General features: G+C 39.2%; 1 protein-coding gene across 5 annotated transcripts in view; it reads left to right on the plus strand.

Moving 5' to 3' along the window:
• LOC149302740 (neuron navigator 3-like) overlaps window positions 1-21828 on the plus strand; it is a 251034-nt gene that overhangs the window by 180370 nt on the left and 48836 nt on the right. For all 5 annotated transcript variants that reach the window (XM_089482187.1, XM_089482183.1, XM_089482185.1 and 2 more), the window contains 2 exons: window positions 1051-1744; window positions 4882-5373. In XM_089482187.1, coding sequence (XP_089338313.1) covers window positions 1051-1744; window positions 4882-5373 — 1186 coding nt within the window. The remainder of the gene's footprint in view (window positions 1-1050; window positions 1745-4881; window positions 5374-21828) is intronic.

Below are 21828 nucleotides of genomic sequence, written 5' to 3' on the forward strand. Positions count from 1 at the left end.
ATGCTAGAAAAACATCACGTGATTGCTGTTACTGTTATTGATTTCAGTAGGAGCTCTTATTCCATTGATTAGCACACATGCATGACGTATGAAGGATGCTTACTTCTTTCAGTAGAAGTACCCAGGAACGGTGTTAAATGAGAGAGAGAAGTCCCATTGTCTAATTTCCAATCCCTAAATAATGCCTTCTAGACTATGGCCTCTTGATTTAACAGTTATTCATATTGAGATCCATAGGTCTGTCCTCATAATTTTCTTTCCTGCAAATCATTCACCTTGTTTCATTTGGAACATTGTCAGTTTGAATCATGTGCCATATAAGCCATCAATTTTCTGCTGATAGACTTGGAACCTTTCTAGCCCTCTAAACCTATGAAATACAACCCATTGTGGGAATTATTGGACACTATTTGTATGATCAGTCAGTCAATTCAAATATGTATTCATCCCAGCCCTTCTGTGTAATACAAAACATTAACTGGAAAATTCACACCAAGATATGTAACATATTTAAAAAAGATGTCCCTAATCATCATAGTTTTTCCTTAGTTTTTTTTACAAAGTTTTGGCACCACAATGCCATGAAAGGCTGCATGAATCTGTATGCCACAATCGTTTGGGGAGGAAACAAACTTTGCTTAACCATTATTTAGTGTCATTATTTGTACGACTGCCCTAGTCTACTGTAGTAACTAGAAAATGTGAAACCTTCCATACCAAATGTTCAAATACAGGTTTAAGGAAAAAACAGAGAAAAAAAGCTGTGAGGGGTGTATTACATTGGATGATCTTGGTTCCATTCTAAAAATTAAACAGGCTTGTTCATTTGGTTCCATCTATAGGCCTCAATGTAAAGATTTATTCCGTCAGAACGTAGATAAATGTAGATTAATTAAAATCACAATGCCAGCTATTTATCAAGTTATAATGAATAGGATACTCTATGTGCTGGAAATATGTTCTGTTGGGGACTTTTAGTTACATGCATTGCTTACATGTTGTTTTCTTTATTATGAGAAATTCTAATGCTGATATTGTATTTGCTGACAGGTAAAACAGATGATGTGAAAGCTTCTGAGAAAGTAAAAACACCCCTTAAAGGTGGATCTCTCCAGCGCTCTCCTTCTGATGCTGGTAAAAGCAGTGGTGATGAAGGGAAAAAACCTCCTTCTGGAATAGCAAGGCCCACTGCTACTGGGTCTTTTGGTTTCAAGAAGGCTGGTTCTTCTAACATAACTGGAAGTGGAGTAACTATAACAAGTGGATCAGCAACCCTGGGAAAAATGCCTAAATCAGCAGCTATTGGTGGAAAAGGAGCTGGGAGAAAAACAAGTTTTGATGGCTCTCAGAATCAAGATGATGGGGTCTTGCTGGCAAATACAAAGGCTGCCCTACAGTACCGTAGTTTACCTCGTCCTTCAAAGTCAAGCACTAGCGGTATTCCAGGCAGAGGTGGACATAGGTCCAGCACAAGTAGTATTGATTCCAATGTCAGTAGCAAATCAGCAGGTCCTTCTGGCACCAAACTAAGAGAACCGTCCAAGATTGGCTCTGGTCGTTCCAGCCCTGTCACCATTAATCAGACAGACAAGGAGAAGGAGAAAGTAGCAGTGTCAGATTCAGAAAGTGTTTCCTTATCAAGCTCTCCCAAATCAAGTCCGACATCAGCCAGTGCCTGTAATACCCAAGGACTTAGACAGCCGGGATCCAAATATCCTGATATCGCCTCTCCCACATTTCGGAGGTAAGATATTTGTAAAAAGTAATCTTTTTAATTTATATTAAAAAGTTGCCGCTGTTTTAAGATAAATCTGATGTTATTACTATAAAAAGGGCACTCTGCACTGTTACTTTACACATAATGTGCTGCAGTGGCGTCGCTACAGGGGGGCAAGGGGGAGCACTATCTTACCTTGATGGAGGTCTGTGGACTTCCATCACCACCTACCCCGGCGATCTGCCCCTCACACTGAAGGGCATCACCGGGGCCACCCGATCTGCCCGGTGACGTCTCGCGCAATGACGCGATGACGTCACCGCGCAACTTTATTAACAACTGACAATTGTCAGTTAAAGAGGTATGGGGGCATGCTGCTTAGATGCCTGTATCTCAGGCATCTAAGCAGCTACATACCCCCAACATATACCATTGGAAAGGTAATCGCCTCACCTTGGTATATAGATTGTAAAAAAAGAATAAAAAATATTACGTTAAAAAAAATAAAAATGTAAAAAAAATGATTTGGGGGTCTCTAAAGGCAGATAAAAAAAGATCAAAATTGCTTAGAGACCCCCAAATTAAATTATTTAAACATAAAGTAGTTTAACTTTAAAAAAAAAACAAAAAAAAAGTTTAAGTATTCTAGCTAAATGATCACTGTGGTAGCCAATGTTACCACAGCGATCATATAGCTATAAAAAGTCACATTCCCTTTTTAAATTTAGCCAATGGTAGAGGGAGGCAATTTTTGAAATCCTGATGAACTGCAAATATTATTAAAATCAGCCATTTAGCCTGTGTGGTACGTGAGTAACCATCTCATCCCTGGAGCGCCTTGCATTTTTACTGCAAAACTTATTTTTGCTGTAAAAGTGATTTTTTTCTTCTCCCTTTACCATCATTTCTTTGGGATTGTAAGGGGAAAGAATGGTTTGTGCTACTGTGAGGAAATGTATGGAAAGAATGGCGTATGCTTCTGTGAGTGAATGGAGATATGAAAGGCGTGTGAATGATCAGTAATTAGGGTTGAAGCCTTGACGTGGCATTACTGCTCACGTAGGAAGTTAAATTATGGCACAAAAAGTACACATTTGCAAAAACGACATCCCTTGGCGCATCAAATGAGGGGCTGCATGTGTTTCTAGTACAAACCTGGAGTGCGCAAGACACAAATGAACATGTCGTTATGGTTAGAAAAAACATATTTTCAAGCCAAAGCAACATATTCCATCATTATTTGTGCACTCAACTTTTGTCCTAGAAATACATGTAGCCCCTCATTTGAAGCTCCAAGGGGGGTAGTTTCTTAAAATGGATGAATTGTCTGAATGAGGGAGAGCATGAGTTAATATGTGGATGAACTGTCTGAATGAGGGAGAGCATGAGTTAATGTGATTGTGTGTATCATAGATGTATAATTGTGGAAGGGCAAAGATGGCACTAGCAGGATGTTTGAGCCTTGGGGAACAGGATGGCACAGGCAGGGTGTAAATGGGACAAAGATGGCAAATTTTATGTGTGTTATCTGGGTGCTGGCCAGGTTCTATGTGGGCAGCGTGGTTGGGGTGTGCAACCTGTGAGCTATCCCTGTAATTTAGGGGGTTTTAAATATACCTTTAATGCCGTGTTTTTATGTGAATTCCAATTGATCTATACCTGCAAAGCTTGGTTTGTGTGTTCTTCTGTAGATCCATATCTGCTATGCTATGTTTCCATACATTATTTTTGTATACCTGCAAATACAGGGTTTGTATGTCTTGTTCAGTTGATTAATACCTGCAATGCTGTTTCCATGTATTGATTTGATCTATACCTGCAATGCTACATTTCATATAGTATTATTGTATACCTGCAAATACAGGATTTGTATGTCTGATTCTGTTTGATATATACCTTCAGTGCTGAGATCACAAGTGAATTTCAATTGATCTATACATGCAAAGCTGGGTTTGTGTGTTAATGTGTTGATCTATACCTGCTATCGGCAGCAGGGTCTAATATTTATATATATATTTATATATATATATATTGGCAGCAGGGACTAATATTAGGCCCTGAAATCATTTAGTGGAAAAGTTAAGGTATTGTGTTGTTTAAAGGATTTCAAGGATTAGTCGTACTAAATTGTGGATTCAGGCTTCCCATGTTGAATGATCAAGTATTGTATTGTCCAATAACAAAAGTATCATTCCATAGCACATTACTTTTGGCAATATATATATATATATATATATATATATATATCTCTGTGTGTGTTTTTTCAGTGGTATGATTTAATGGTGGAAATTATTAATGCCCCCCCAGTTTGACTGTGGTATCTTGTGTGCCCCCCCTATATATTGTTTCTAGAGTCGCCACTGATGTGCTGATGACAGTACAACAGCACTGATTGGTACCAATAAGCTTTTACACAACGTTTAAAGAAGCATCTGGGAAAGATGCCTGTATTCAGAGTGGCTGGCACAATCTGTTTCTAGACAGTAATCATTTTTTGGACAGTGAGCATCACTCTTTTTGCCTAACTTTTTACATCTCCTGTATCCATTTGGTTTAAAAATTATCGTCCCTATAGGATCACTCCTGCTTCCCATCAGTACAGGCAGTGGCAGTATTTTAAACTTTGTAAATAAAAGAATATTGATAAAACTTTAAGATCAGAATGGTCTATAAACACATTGATCTAATTCCTGCTAGATGCTCCCTTAGTTTAATTACTTTGTGTCACCTTTATCTTTCAGAATAGATTGTATTGAGGGCAGTGATTCTCATGGATCAAATAATAATATGTCTCTATTTAAGAATGTGTGACTGTTTCCATCTTGTGGTCAAAAAAAGAAGTTTGTATTCTGTTGTCACCCTTAGTGTATTTTTCATATTATTTTCATATTACTATGATCAATATTATTTTAGTTTACAAAACATTAACAAAATATATAGTTGCAACATAACATTGCACTACAAACTGGAAACAAAATAGCAATGTTACTGCTAATCTGTTTTGAAATCCTGACATATCTGCGTCCAAAGAAGTGGATTCATAGATATATAGATTAAAAAACTATTTGGTAGGACCCAGCAATTCTAGAAGAATACAATGGCATCAAATGGGTAATTAACATACGTGCATATAGTTTATTTATGTTTGATTTATTTTCTTAAAGGTTGTTTGGTGCAAAAGCTGGAAACAAAGCCTCTTCTGCTGCTAGTACTGATGGTGTTAAGTCCACGGCTGTGGTGTCTAGTTCCAGTAACCCCTCTTTAGCCAGACAAGGCAGTTTGGATTCTCCTTCATCAGGTACAGGAAGCATGGGGAGTGCTGGAGGACAAAGTGGCAGCAGCAGCCCTCTCTTCAACAAACCCACCGAGTTAACACCTGACGTTATAAGTTTAGGGCAATCTTTGGCCTCCAGTCCTGCATCCGTTCATTCCTTTGCTTCAGGTGGGCAAGTATGGACAGCTAATCTAAGCAGCTCTTCTGCTGGAAGCAAGGACACCCCCAGCTACCAGTCAATGACAAGCCTCCACACCAGCTCAGAATCTATTGACTTGCCACTAAGTCACCATAGTTCACTTTCTGGCCTGACAACCAGTACCCAGGAACTTCAAAGCATGCTTATGAGGACGGGCAGTGTAAGGTCTACACTTTCAGAAAGGTAAGCAGATTGATTTAAATATCATCAATTTCTCGAGCCATACTGTACGCCTGTGAACTTTTTCTTTTTTACATTGGGCTGGTAGCTGCTAGGGCTGCATACTTTCTGATACTGCGGCTGTAGTATGCAACCATGGGCTGGATAACCAGAGCCGCGTGCTGTGCAAGTATAAAACGTAACGTGCCGTCACGGGTATCCCACTGGAGGCCACATGCACGTAATTTGGTGGTCAGTCTGGCCGTGTATAGAGCTATATATGCCATTAAAATTGTTTATTTTCAACCATAGTTTGAATTCCAGGAGCATAGACTTTATCTGAGCATCTTTCATAATTTAAAAAAAAATCATGTCTGTATCCAGTTCTTAATTTGTTTGTTGCCATAGTGTTGTAGAATCTTTCTTTCCCTGTTTGGTGTATAAGGTGCAGCTGAATAGAACGTAACAGGTTTCTTGTACGTTATGAGATGCTATAATGGTACAATGTGATGTATCGCTGTCTGTTGGTGCTCAAAATATTTTCTTTTTTTTTTAATTTTTTTTTTCTAAAAGCAGCGCATATTTGGGTTGCTTTACTCTGTTTAAATAAACTTTAAAGAAAAAAACATAGAAAATCAGTAAAACATAAAACATATTTGGCCTTTCCGGACCTTTTCCCAGGTATTCACTTGTTGAGACAACAATAATACTTAAACATTTTTTTTATAAGCAGTGCCTGACAAATTTGAGATTATGTATAAAAAGTGGTTGCGGTAGAAAGTTAGCAACCAATGGAATTATTTATTCATTAAGATCAAATAATTGAGTTCCATTATGTCAACACAGCTAAATTAAAATTAATTGACTAAATATGACAAAATAAAAGAACAGAAAAAATGTTTTAACATTGAACTGGTATAGCTTGAGCAGCAGTAGTAATTTACATCAATGTGTGAAATTTTAGTATTCACAGAAAAACGGGCATAGACATAACAGCACTCCGCAGTTTTGCATACATTGTAAAAATGTAATGCTGGAGCATACTTTCCCATACTTCCATCGCAGATAAGGTCCTGGAGCGTGCAGACGCTGGCTGGTTCCTGAAACATGGGCTTCACGTGGAGAGGGGGATTTGCTGTGATATTTTTGCCAATTGATGTAGCAGTAATATTAAGCTGGCCACGCAAATATCTAAAGGGATTTGCCTGACTCCTATTACCAATGCCCGCCTACCCATGATTTTGGGTTTCATCTACCATGTTCTAATATTGTTTTTATTTTATGTTTCATGAACAGAAATTGAAACAAATATTTACCTGGTAATCAGGAATAAAACTGATTTAAAAGATTTGAAGGTTTCCAGGGTTTGTAACACAAATTAACTGCTGCAGAACCTTGACGCTCTGTAAACTAATGGAGACTAACTAACTCTAATGTTGAGAGTTCTGCCAAGTTGCTTTTCATGAAATAGCTTCTGTAGCCATGGCATCACCCAAGGTGATGAGTTCTCGTGACATTAGTGTTCTGCGTAGGGCTCACAATATTCGTTGACTGTGTGGTTGCTTAGCAGCATGAAGCAAGTGTAACACTTTATTCTGTTGCAAAGTTTAAAGAATGAATAAGTTACAAGTCATTTATTATAGGATAATTAGATGTTTATTAAAAGCAATCAACACATAACAACATAAACATAAAATACATTTGACAAGATTGTCAGATGATCACGTGGATTGCATGGCTCATGTGTCTCAGATGTGTCTATCAGGCCCTAAATGATGTACTCTGGAGCACAATCCTTGACCTGTTTGCCGGAAGCAGCTGGTGTCGGCAGAGCGGGCAGGTGGAGTTTTCCTGCAGCCATGTCAGGATGCATTGGCTGTGAAATGTGTGGCGGCAGGACAAAGATATTATACGCTGCCCCTGTTCATACTCTCCAAGGCATATGCAGCAGGATCCTGGCTCCTCCGATGTATTTAATGGAGACCGACTACGTTGCCTCTCCCGGCGCCGCTGTCCTGGCGCTTCCACGTCCACAGATGTTCTTACTCTCCTTCTACCTCTTGAACTTGAACGCAATGGGGGGATGACAACGTGTCTTGGGGTAATATTAGATGGTATATCCTCGTCATTAGGGCCTGCAGGAAAATAAATTACAATTAACACATTGAATAAAACTGAAATTACAACAGATGATTCTTCAATAAATATTAAGCAAAAGTACTTAGGAAAAACAGAATTCATGTGCAAATTATGAGGAAAATTAGAAAAAAAGATCAAGCACGAGAAAAAAAGGAGCCAGAAAAATAATATAGAAGTTGAGGGTATTGAGGATGGCAATAAGGGAAAAGTAGATTAACTTTTCATAGGGAACTAGCAATACAGAGAGGGTGCTTGGTTTTTCAGTTGTCCCTATTACTTACCTGAGAGTGAATTCAAGTAACGAATGATGTTCCGATACATGGAACTCATTTTCTAAATCAGAAGTTAGCAGTGTTTTTGATTTTGCAGTCAGGTATATCTAGCGCTATGCAGCAAATGCAGCTTTGCTCAAGAAATACCATGGAGTGAAGCCTGAGCTGGAATGTGTTATGTCCTGCAACACCTGATGTCATAATAGGTGACATCACAGTCAGAACTCTACCTTCTGCATCAGCACCTCTGGCTTGATAAATGGTTGATAAATGGATAAATAAGTAAAGAAATAAATGAACAAACAAACTGCTGAGCATAAAATAAAACATTATAGGATAAATGGCGATCATATAGAATATCCCAAAAATACATTTAGAGTTCAATACCCATTGCAAACCTATGTAATGGTGTTCACAAGGTATCTACTGCCCTCTTCTTAAGCTAAGATAAGTCATAAAGTCCATACTTTCTCACTTATGTATCATGTGCAGTAATGTCTAATGGATGTTGATGGGCACATGTAAATCTCTAGCTTTACATTGGATGACAAATTTAGTAAAAACTAGAAAAAATGTGATTTATTTTTTTTTATTATAGAAATTTTCCTCTCTGAATCCTCACAAAATTAGGTAAAGTGGTAGAAAATTCCATCCAAATTTATCAATTCAGGTGTCTTGATTTTAGAAATACCTCATTTATATAGAATTTCCATACTTTCCCAGCACTTATAGAAAACATACTATAAGGTCTACATTATATTTTACGAAGCCGTAGAATTTTTGCATTAGGTATGATGGGACTGCAACTCTAATTTTAAACAAATAAACCAAAAATACCCATAAAAGTATATACTTCTGTAAAGCAGACAACACAGACTATCGTATCAGGGGTAATTGGGCATGGAATGCCCAGTCGCGCAGTCAGGCATTTCAAACTGTAACAGATTACTGTAGTTGTTACAGGTGCACATCGGAGTGATTGGATATCCCAGCAGGGTCTAGATACACTGCAGGGGATATCCTGTCCTCCGGTGAACTTTCGGGTATATACCCTCATCTTCTTTTTATTTTACCAATATTTGATAGAAATAATAAAGTGTGTATCATTATTTGGGTGTCATATATACCATCGTATGGCTATATAGTATCCTTTATCTTGCAATGCATACAATATATAGAAGACAATTTTAGACCTTTCATTTGGATGTAAAATCATGATCTCGATTTAAATGAAGATGCAGTGTTGTCTATTTGTAAAGTTGTAAAGTTCTTAACTATTTAACTTTTTAAGAAAATATAGCGCAAGGCCCAGAATGGCCATTCCGCACAATGGGCAGATGCCTAGTGGGCCAGTCACTAGTAGAGCCGTATACTTAACTGTTACTTTAGTTCCAGCAGCAGATTGAACGAACGAGGCGGCCCTGGAACTTAAAGGCCGGTTGCCGCCAAATGACATAACTGCTGCTGCTGCTGGCTGGATACTCACAGCCACAGGTACCTCACTTGGCGGCTGCTGGCTTTAAAGTGCCAGGGCCGCATAGTCATCCCTAGTCGCCCCAGGTCTTGGTCATCAAGTATATTATGCATATTTTTGACTCCAAGTCATTTGAGCTCATATAAGTTATGAGATCCTGACTGAAGTGTTTCTCCTTCTTCAGGGTGTAGGGCTGTTTACGCACTTTTACATAAACATGTTAGTTTGCAGTATACTTCTCAAAAAGGCTCAATTTGTAGTATTTGAAAAGGCATACATGTAGATATAATATACACTGTGACACAACTATTCACGCAATAATGATAGATAAGCTAATTCACCAGCTATTCTTTTATATTTGGTATACGGACACAGATCAGTCTCCTGAAATAATGTAGTGTTATATTTCAACATCCCATAGTGATTGTAACTTTTATCAATCAAATATTTGCTTAAGGTCTTTAAGGTTACTGTTGATCCATGAAGGTGTATTGGTTACAATTAAGAGAATGATTATAAAGGAAATGCTGATCACTATTGGTGAACTAACATAAGGCGCACAAGAAGGTTTGGGTGATCTATATGAGGGAAGAGTGGGTATGTACAAAATCATCCAGACCACCGTGTGGTAGATTCAGCATAACATTTTGTTGTAATCATAACGATAAAAGATTTGCTATGATGAGGCCAAAGGCCTGATAATAGGAGAAGAGATCACCTGCTAATGTCTGCCTAAGGATACTAAATGTAGTCAGTGGCGTCTCCAGCTTTCATATTTAGGGGGGGCACATGGGGGGCCAGGGACCAAAGTAGGGGGGCAAATAAAAAAACGGTACATATACACTATGTATATATATATATATATACACACACGTTAGACGTGCATTTTTAACTACATAATATGCACTTATCTCTTTGAAGTAAAGACCGTGATTGAAATATGATTTCAAAATAACAGCTAAACTGGCAGTTATTTCTCATTCTTTAATATTAGCCCCTGCTGACAATATATATAAATATTACACCCTGCTGCCGATATATAGAAATATTACACCCTGCTTGCGATATATATTAATATTAACCCCTGCTGCGGATATATATTGATATTAGCCCCTGCTGCCGATATATATATATATATATATATATATATAGAAATACTAGTCCCTGCTGCCAATATGAATATAAATACTAGACCCTGCTGCCAATAAATATTAATATTAGCCCCTGCTGCCAATATATGTTAATATTAGATCCTGCTGCCAATATATATTAGCCCCTGCTGTCGATATATATTAATATTAGCCCCTGCTGCTGATATATATTAATATTGAACCCTGCTGCCGATATATATATAGTATTAGTCCCTGCTTCCTATATATATTAATATTAGCCCCTGCAGCCAATATATATTAATATTAGACCCAGTTGCCAGTATATAAATAAATATTAGCCCCTGCTGCCAAAACATATATAAATATTTGCCCCTGCTGCAAATATATATATAAATATTAGACCCTGCTGCCAATATATTTTATAGTGAAAAAATTGGACCCTACCCAAGCATTTCCTTGGGCCCTGCTCAACGCTTCCTTGCATGCAATCACTCCTTCTGCTACCATACTAAAAAAAAAAATATTTCCCACACTGACTGCAGATCAGGGGAAGACCGCGAGAGTCAGTCCTGCACCGTTACATTGAGAGGTCCTCTCCCCTTTGTCCTCTCATTCACTAAACCATAGCGCTTTTTTACTTACACCCTGTAGTTCAGGTATAGATCAAATAAACAACACATAGAAACAGCACATGCAACTGAATGAGATTTAAAAAAATCTTGTATTTGCAGGTATACATAAATAATGTATGGAAACATAGCATTGCAGGTATAAACCAACAGAACACACAAACCCAGCATTGCAGGTATATATCAACTGGAAATCACATGTACACTCAGCACTGAAGGTTTAGATCAAATAATCAACACATGGAAGCAGCACTCCAGGTATTGATCAACTGAATAAGACATGCAAATCCTATATTTGCAGGTAAACATTAATAATGTATGGAAATATAGCCGATACAGATGAACAGAATGACACAAAACCCAGCTTTGCAGATATAAATCAATTGGAAATTACATATAAACTCTGCATTAAAGGTATAGATAAAACCCCCTAAATTACAGGCATAGATCACTGGTCACACACCCCAAAGCCAACCCTGGCGTCCATATTGCCCACATAGAACCTGACCAGCACCCAAATTACACATTGTGTCAACTTTGTCCCCAAACAGCTGAACGTACGCCATTTTTGTCCCATAAAGACCTCTCCCTCCTAATCTATCCTATCTACCCCCTCTCCCTCCCAATCTATCCTATCTACCCCCTCTCCCTCCCTATCTACCACATCTGCCTCCCTATCTACTCCCTCTCCCTCCACATCTATCCCATCTACCCCCATCTCCCTCCCTATCTATCCCATCTACCCCCATCTCCCTCCCTATCTATCCCATCTACCCCCTCTCCCTCCCAATCTATCCCATCTACCCCCTCTCCCTCCCAATCTATCCCATCTACCCTCCTCTCCCTCCCAATCTATCCCATCTACCCCCTCTCCCTCCCAATCTATCCCATCTACCCCCTCTCCCTCCCAATCTATCCCATCTACCCCCATCTCCCTCCCAATCTATCCCATCTACCCCATCTCCCTCCCAATCTATCCTATCTACCCCCTCTCCCTCCCAATCTATCCTATCTACCCCCTCTCCCTCCCAATCTATCCTATCTACCCCCTCTCCCTCCCAATCTATCCTATCTACCCCCTCTCCCTCCCAATCTATCCCTATCTACCCCTTCTCACTTCCTATCTACCTCTTCTGACTCTCTAACCCCCTCCTAACTTTCTAACCCCCCGCTTTGAAGTTCACTTACCTTGGGCTTGTCCAGCGGTGAGATCGTGAGGTCTCTGTATCCCTGGTTCTGCCGGCTTCACTGCTGGGCGCCGGATATGACGACATATACCGGCGCTCGGCTTGAAATGCCGGCACTGCGAACAAGGCAGAGGCCTCGCGGTCGCGGAGAAGAGTGAGAGGCGCCGAACGGTTGCTGAGAACTTATTCCTCAGCAACCGCTCGGCGCCTCTCACTCTCTCCTCCGGGTCTATTAAAAAAAAAAAAAAGACGGCGTTTCAATTGGGGGGGCACACCGGGGGGCACAGCATGATGTAGGGGGGCCATGGCCCCCTCTGGCCCCCCCCTGCCGACGCCACTGAATGTAGTCATTGTTAAGACATGAAAACAAGAACCAAAATAGATGTTCCTGGTGTCAGAAAGGTGACTGGGAAAATGAAGGGAATATTGGTCATGGTAATATGTTTTCTATTAATATACGTGGCTGATTGAAACTCAAGCAGTAGAATTACAATAGAGAAACAAGAACTCTGTAAATTAACAGGTCAACATAACGAGCTCACCTTAGAGCATTTCCAAAGTTGTTCATTCTTTTTAATTTTCACAATGCATTTTGGTTTTAATTCTGTTGTCATTACCAAAAACTCACAATGGTTTGTTTATCTTGTTCTCAGGAGTTACCTTTACTTTAACAGTTTGCATCTTGTCCGAAATACACTACCTAAAAAGGGACTAAGGTATATTATTATTATTATCTTTTATTTATATAGCGCCAACAATTTACGCAGCGCTTAACCCCTTCGTGACAAAGGCTGATTTTACTTTTTGTACCCTTCGTGACAATGGCCTTTTTAACATTTCTGCGCTGCTTGTGTTTAGCTGTAATTTTCTTCTTTCCCGTTTACTGAACCCACACACATTAGATATTGTTTTTTTTCAGGACAAGAAGGGCTTTCTTTAGATGACATTGTTTTGATTGTATCATATTATTTACTACTAAAAAAAGTATAAAATATGGTGAAAAATTTAGAAAAAAATGACTGTTTCTAACTTTTAGTTGAAAAATCTTTTACTCATCTATAAAAGGTAATGAAAAAACCTGCTAAATGGATTCTACTATTTGTCCTGAGTTTAGAAATACCCAATGTTTTTATGTTTTTTTGCTTTTTTCTACCCATTATGGGGCAATAAGTACAGGTAGCGTTTTGCTATTTCAAAGCCATTTTTTCCAAATCTGGTAATTCTTCCCCCCATGTGCCATTTCGGGTATCTTTGAACCCGGCCAATGCAATTTACCCCATCAAATCATATATTTTTGAAAACTAGACAGCCCAGGGTATTCCAAATGCTAGTATTTTAACTATTTCCATGCACCATATCTACCACCAGTTTTTGTCAAACTTTGTGGTAGTCATTTTTTTGCATTTGTTTTGTCACACACATTTTACTTCAGGTATGAATTAAAAGGTTCTCGTTTATGTCACTATCACAAAACACCCCAATATGTGTTCAGCAACATCTCCTGAGTACAGCGATACCTCACATGAATGATTTTGCCTGGCCGTTTGGGGGCAAAAGGGCCACATTTGGGGCATGCGCATTTTTCAATGTTGAACTTTGGCATTTGGGGATCCACTGCCTATGCCCTATTTGGTACATCTTTGAGTCGGGCCATTTCAGTGTGCCCAATAAACCCATATATTTTTTAAACTAGACACCCCAGGGTATTTCAAATGCTAGTATTTTAACTCTTTCCATGCACCATATCTACCACCAGTCTTTGTCAAACTTTGTGGTAGTCATTTTTTTGCATTTGGTTTTCCACACACATTTTACTTCAGGTATGAATAAAAAAGTTCTCGTATATGTCACTATCACAAAACACCCCAATATGTGTTCAGCAACATCTCCTGAGTACAGCGATACCTCACATGAATGATTTTGCCTGGCCGTTTGGGGGCAAAAGGGCCACATTTGGGGCATGCGCATTTTTCAATGTTGAACTTTGGCATTTGGGGATCCACTGCCCATGCCCTATTTGGTACATCTTTGAGCCGGGCCATTTCAGTGTGCCCAACAAAACCATATCTTTTTCAAAACTAGACACCACAGGGTATTTTAAATGCTGGTATTTTAACTCTTTGCATGCACACATTTTACCACCAGCATGTTTTCAAAGTTTGCAGTAGTATTTTTTTGTGTGTATTTTTCCCACACACACCTACTTTATGTATGAATTTACAGCTCCTGGTATATGCCGCTGTCACACGACACCCCATAATGTGTTCAGTGATATCCCACATGCATGCGTGTGTCATTTTTGTGGGAACTGAAAGGCCACATTTGGTACGTGTGCATTTTTCTAATTGGAAATTAGGTGTGTGGCCATCCTTCCCCCGGTGTTAATTGGGACGTTGTTGAACCTGGCCAATTCAATTTACCCCATCAAATCATACCTTTTTTAAAAGTAGACACCCCACGGGCATTTAATATGCCAGTATTTTAACTCTTTCCATGCGAGAATTGTTTTAAGCTAATATGCTAATTTTAGGACTTGCTCACAAAAATATATTTTTTTATATATATATATATTTTTTTTGTATTTTTAAAAAAAAAAATGTAACATTTTTTTTCAACTTGGAGGTTCCCCTGATAGCGACATCAGTGGGAAATGATTTTTACATTTTACTAGTTTTTTACTATTTTTTTTCTAATTATTATTAATTTTATTTTATTTTTTAATTTATTTTTACTAATCACACTGTGATTAGAAAGCTGGGTTCCATTGACTTGCATGGTGAATGCAGTACCTGTATTCAACCTGCAAGTGGAGCCAAAGTTCTCTAGATGGTCTGGACCATCTAGCGAACTTTTAAAATTTGTTGGTTCCTGTTACAGGGCAGCGGCCATCTTGCTTGATGGCGAAGATCATCGGCAGCTGCGGCTGTGACCGCTCTCCGGAGCGGTCACAGCCCATCGAAAGGTAAGTGTTTGGTGTCGCTGGATGCCTCCTGGTCGAGGCATTCCAGCGACACCATTAAAGTTTCAACTTTTAACTTTTAAAACGGGCGTCCGCCGCCATACAAAGTATGGCGGATGTTGACGCCCCGTGGAGGGGCCAGAGATGGCCCCTTCGTTCCGATCGCGGCGTTGCTGAATGCCTCGAGGTCGAGGCATTCAGCAACGTTTTTTGGGTGCAGAAAGCGAAAACAGATCGCTTTCTGCACCCGTTTAAAGACGTGCCGGTCCAGCTTACCATATAAATAAAAAAAAAAGTGTTAAAGTAGCTCCGGCCGGCGGCATCAGCACGCATCGGCCGTTTAGATTACATTCCCAACAGTCTGATGGCTGCATAGTGATGGGAGCAGCGTGAGGGGTGAAAGCTCCGCCCCCTAGCACTCAGACTGCTGCAGCACCGGATGTCAGGTCAGTGACATCCTGTCAGCATAGAGGAGAACAGTGTGCAGCTACCAGAGGATGGAAGTCAAGAGAAGTAGAAGGTGAGTAAACCAATGTATTTTTTGTACTGTATAATATTTTTTTGTATTTGTTAAAAACAAAAAAAATTGGCATGTGTGTGTATGCAAGTGTGTCCTCCTATATGCCACTCTGCCTCCAGAAATGCCTTATACCCCCCTATATGCCACTCTGTCCCATGATATGCCTTTTAACCCCCTATATGTCAGAGTTGCATATAGGGGTATAAGGCATTTCTGGATGCAGAGTGACATATAGGGGGTCAAAAGGCATATCTGGAGGCAGAGTGGCATAAAGGGGGTTAAAAGGCATATCATGGGGCAGAGGAGCATATAGGAGGGTATAAAGCATATCGGGGAGGCAGAGTGGCATATAGGGGGCATAAGGCTTTTCTGGAGGCAGAGTGCGCCATGATATGCCTTTTAACCCCCTTCATGCCATTCTGCCTCCAGAAATGCCTTATACCCCCTATATGCCACTCTGTCCCATGATATGCCTTTTAACCCCCTATATGGCAGAGTGGCGTATTGGGGCTTAGAAGGCATATCATGGGACAGAGTGGCATATAGGGGTATAAGGCATTTCTGGATGCAGAGTGAAATATAGGGGGTCAAAAGGCATATCTGGAGGTAGAGTGGCAAAAGGGGGTTAAAAGGCATATCACGGGGCAGAGGGGCATATAGGAGGGTTGAGGCATATCAGGGAGGCAGAGTGGCATATAGGGGGTTAGAAGGCATATCATGGGACAGAGTGGCATATAGGGGGTATAAGGCATTTCTGGAGGCAGAGTGGCATATAGGGGGTTAGAAGGCATATCAGGGGGGCAGAGTGGCAAGCCTGGGGCAGAGGTGCATAACTCGGCGGTAGGTTGTCAAATGAAAGGAAATAAAAACCAAACATGTCTCAATCATAGCTTTTATTAAATATGGAAAAAAATAGTCTACATGAATTAATAAAGAAATAAAAGTTTCTTACCAGAATATTGTGAAGAATAATGTGATCAGTGTTTTGTTCCACTGAATAAAATGGAACTTTTTCATCTAAAAATGTTCGCAGTAGCAAATGTTTTCATCCCATTATGTGTAATGTATTTAATTTATTAGGGCCTTTTAACACTTTTGCTTTCTGGCATTTTAATACAAATAATGAGATAAAAAGAATGGCGAATAGTGTGACGCGGGTATGTATAAGGGGTGCGTGTGGGTATAAGAGCTTGACCGTGACATAAACTATATGGGGCTGGTCTCCAAATTTTTCCAGGGCTTCTTTTCAGTCCCAGTCCGGCCCTGGTGGAGAGAGCCCTGCTCGCAAGCTTACAATCTTGATGGAATGGGTTGAGGACACACATAAGGCACAGAGAAAGGGTGAGAGGTAGTGTGGTGGTTGTATCAATGACTAGGAAGTTCTAGCAGCTAAGATGGCGCGGCTTCTCTGAAGAAGTCAGTTTTGAGATTTTTCTTGAATGTTGGGAAGGAGGATGAATGCTGTTCTTCTTTATTTCCCTTCTCCATCTGTTTGGCTGCTGGGCAGACTTTATGTTAATAAAGACATGAATACATGACATTAGTGTTCTGTGTAGGGTTCACAATATTCGTTGACTGTGTGGTTGCTTAGCAGCATGAAGCAAGTGTAACACTTTATTCTGTTGCAAAGTTTAAAGAATGAATAAGTTACAAGTCATTTATTATAGGATAATTAGATGTTTATTAAAAGCAATCAACACATAACAACATAAACATAAAATACATTTGACAAGATTGTCAGATGATCACGTGGATTGCATGGCTCATGTGTCTCAGATGTGTCTATCAGGCCCTAAATGATGTACTCTGGAGCACAATCCTTGACCTGTTTGCCGGAAGCAGCTGGTGTCGGCAGAGCGGGCAGGTGGAGTTTTCCTGCAGCCATGTCAGGATGCATTGGCTGTGAAATGTGTGGCGGCAGGACAAAGATATTATACGCTGCCCCTGTTCATACTCTCCAAGGCATATGCAGCAGGATCCTGGCTCCTCCGATGTATTTAATGGAGACCGACTACGTTGCCTCTCCCGGCGCCTCTGTCCTGGCGCTTCCACGTCCACAGATGTTCTTACTCTCCTTCTACCTCTTGAACTTGAACGCAATGGGGGGATGACAACGTGTCTTGGGGTAATATTAGATGGTATATCCTCGTCATTAGGGCCTGCAGGAAAATAAATTACAATTAACACATTGAATAAAACTGAAATTACAACAGATGATTCTTCAATAAATATTAAGCAAAAGTACTTAGGAAAAACAGAATTCATGTGCAAATTATGAGGAAAATTAGAAAAAAAGATCAAGCACGAGAAAAAAAGGAGCCAGAAAAATAATATAGAAGTTGAGGGTATTGAGGATGGCAATAAGGGAAAAGTAGATTAACTTTTCATAGGGAACTAGCAATACAGAGAGGGTACTTGGTTTTTCAGTTGTCCCTATTACTTACCTGAGAGTGAATTCAAGTAACGAATGATGTTCCGATACATGGAACTCATTTTCTAAATCAGAAGTTAGCAGTGTTTTTGATTTTGCAGTCAGGTATATCTAGCGCTATGCAGCAAATGCAGCTTTGCTCAAGAAATACCATGGAGTGAAGCCTGAGCTGGAATGTGTTATGTCCTGCAACACCTGATGTCATAATAGGTGACATCACAGTCAGAACTCTACCTTCTGCATCAGCACCTCTGGCTTGATAAATGGTTGATAAATGGATAAATAAGTAAAGAAATAAATGAACAAACAAACTGCTGAGCATAAAATGAAACATTATAGGATAAATGGCGATCATATAGAATATCCCGAAAATACATTTAGAGTTCAATACCCATTGCAAACCTATGTAATGGTGTTCACAAGGTATCTACTGCCCTCTTCTTAAGCTAAGATAAGTCATAAAGTCCATACTTTCTCACTTATGTATCATGTGCAGTAATGTCTAATGGATGTTGATGGGCACATGTAAATCTCTAGCTTTACATTGGATGACAAATTTAGTAAAAACTAGAAAAAATGTGATTTATTTTTTTTTATTATAGAAATTTTCCTCTCTGAATCCTCACAAAATTAGGTAAAGTGGTAGAAAATTCCATCCAAATTTATCAATTCAGGTGTCTTGATTTTAGAAATACCTCATTTATATAGAATTTCCATACTTTCCCAGCACTTATAGAAAACATACTATAAGGTCTACATTATATTTTACGAAGCCGTAGAATTTTTGCATTAGGTATGATGGGACTGCAACTCTAATTTTAAACAAATAAACCAAAAATACCCATAAAAGTATATACTTCTGTAAAGCAGACAACACAGACTATCGTATCAGGGGTAATTGGGCATGGAATGCCCAGTCGCGCAGTCAGGCATTTCAAACTGTAACAGATTACTGTAGTTGTTACAGGTGCACATCGGAGTGATTGGATATCCCAGCAGGGTCTAGATACACTGCAGGGGATATCCTGTCCTCCGGTGAACTTTCGGGTATATACCCTCATCTTCTTTTTATTTTACCAATATTTGATAGAAATAATAAAGTGTGTATCATTATTTGGGTGTCATATATACCATCGTATGGCTATATAGTATCCTTTATCTTGCAATGCATACAATATATAGAAGACAATTTTAGACCTTTCATTTGGATGTAAAATCATGATCTCGATTTAAATGAAGATGCAGTGTTGTCTATTTGTAAAGTTGTAAAGTTCTTAGCTATTTAACTTTTTAAGAAAATATAGCGCAAGGCCCAGAATGGCCATTCCGCACAATGGGCAGATGCCTAGTGGGCCAGTCACTAGTAGAGCCGTATACTTAACTGTTACTTTAGTTCCAGCAGCAGATTGAACGAACGAGGCGGCCCTGGAACTTAAAGGCCGGTTGCCGCCAAATGACATAACTGCTGCTGCTGCTGGCTGGATACTCACAGCCACAGGTACCTCACTTGGCGGCTGCTGGCTTTAAAGTGCCAGGGCCGCATAGTCATCCCTAGTCGCCCCAGGTCTTGGTCATCAAGTATATTATGCATATTTTTGACTCCAAGTCATTTGAGCTCATATAAGTTATGAGATCCTGACTGAAGTGTTTCTCCTTCTTCAGGGTGTAGGGCTGCTTACGCATTTTTACATAAACATGTTAGTTTGCAGTATACTTCTCAAAAAGGCTCAATTTGTAGTATTTGAAAAGGCATACATGTAGATATAATATACACTGTGACACAACTATTCACGCAATAATGATAGATAAGCTAATTCACCAGCTATTCTTTTATATTTGGTATACGGACACAGATCAGTCTCCTGAAATAATGTAGTGTTATATTTCAACATCCCATAGTGATTGTAACTTTTATCAATCAAATATTTGCTTAAGGTCTTTAAGGTTACTGTTGATCCATGAAGGTGTATTGGTTACAATTAAGAGAATGATTATAAAGGAAATGCTGATCACTATTGGTGAACTAACATAAGGCGCACAAGAAGGTTTGGGTGATCTATATGAGGGAAGAGTGGGTATGTACAAAATCATCCAGACCACCGTGTGGTAGATTCAGCATAACATTTTGTTGTAATCATAACGATAAAAGATTTGCTATGATGAGGCCAAAGGCCTGATAATAGGAGAAGAGATCACCTGCTAATGTCTGCCTAAGGATACTAAATGTAGTCAGTGGCGTCTCCAGCTTTCATATTTAGGGGGGGCACATGGGGGGCCAGGGACCAAAGTAGGGGGGCAAATAAAAAAACGGTACATATACACTATGTATATATATATATATATATATATATATACACACACACGTTAGACGTGCATTTTTAACTACATAATATGCACTTATCTCTTTGAAGTAAAGACCGTGATTGAAATATGATTTCAAAATAACAGCTAAACTGGCAGTTATTTCTCATTCTTTAATATTAGCCCCTGCTGACAATATATATAAATATTACACCCTGCTGCCGATATATAGAAATATTACACCCTGCTTCTGATATATATTAATATTAACCCCTGCTGCGGATATATATTGATATTAGCCCCTGCTGCGGATATATACTTATATTATACCCTGCTGCCGATATACATAAAAATTATACCCTGCTGCCGATATATATTAATATTTGACCCTGCTACCAGTATATATTAATATTAGCCCCTACTGACAATATATATTATTAGTCCCTGCAGCCAATATATATATAAAATTAGCCCCTGCAGCCAATATATATTATTAGTTCCTGCTGCCGATATATATATAAATACTAGACCCTGCTGCCAATATGAATATAAATACTAGACCCTGCTGCCAATAAATATTAATATTAGCCCCTGAGGCCGATATATATATATATATATATATATAAATACTAGACCCTGCTGCCAATATGAATATAAATACTAGACCCTGCTGCCAATAAATATTAATATTAGCCCCTGCTGCCAATATATGTTAATATTAGCTCCTGCTGCCAATATATATTAGCCCCTGCTGTCGATATATATATTAATATTAGCCCCTGCTGCTGATATATATTAATATTGAACCCTGCTGCCGATATATATATAGTATTAGTCCCTGCTTCCTATATATATTAATATTAGCCCCTGCAGCCAATATATATTAATATTAGACCCTGTTGCCAGTATATAAATAAATATTAGCCCCTGCTGCCAAAACATATATAAATATTTGCCCCTGCTGCAAATATATATATAAATATAAGACCCTGCTGCCAATATATTTTATAGTGAAAAAATTGGACCCTACCCAAGCATTTCCTTGGGCCCCGCTCAACGCTTCCTTGCATGCAATCACTCCTTCTGCTACCATACTAAAAAAAAAAATATTTCCCACACTGACTGCAGATCAGGGGAAGACCACGAGAGTCAGTCCTGCACCGTTACATTGAGAGGTCCTCTCCCCTGTAATCATCCCCAGAGTCCCTTTGTCCCCTCATTCACTAAACCATAGCGCTTTTTTACTTACACCCTGTAGTTCAGGTATAGATCAAATAAACAACACATGGAAACAGCACATGCAACTGAATGAGATTAAAAAAAACCTTGTATTTGCAGGTATACATAAATAATGTATGGAAACATAGCATTGCAGGTATAAACCAACAGAACACACAAACCCAGCATTGCAGGTATATATCAACTGGAAATCACATGTACACTCAGCACTGAAGG

This window comes from Sceloporus occidentalis, unplaced genomic scaffold, assembly GCF_023333645.1.
Source record: "Sceloporus occidentalis isolate IW3139 unplaced genomic scaffold, rSceOcc1.0.p SCAF_17, whole genome shotgun sequence".
NCBI classification, from domain to species: domain Eukaryota; kingdom Metazoa; phylum Chordata; class Lepidosauria; order Squamata; family Phrynosomatidae; genus Sceloporus; species Sceloporus occidentalis.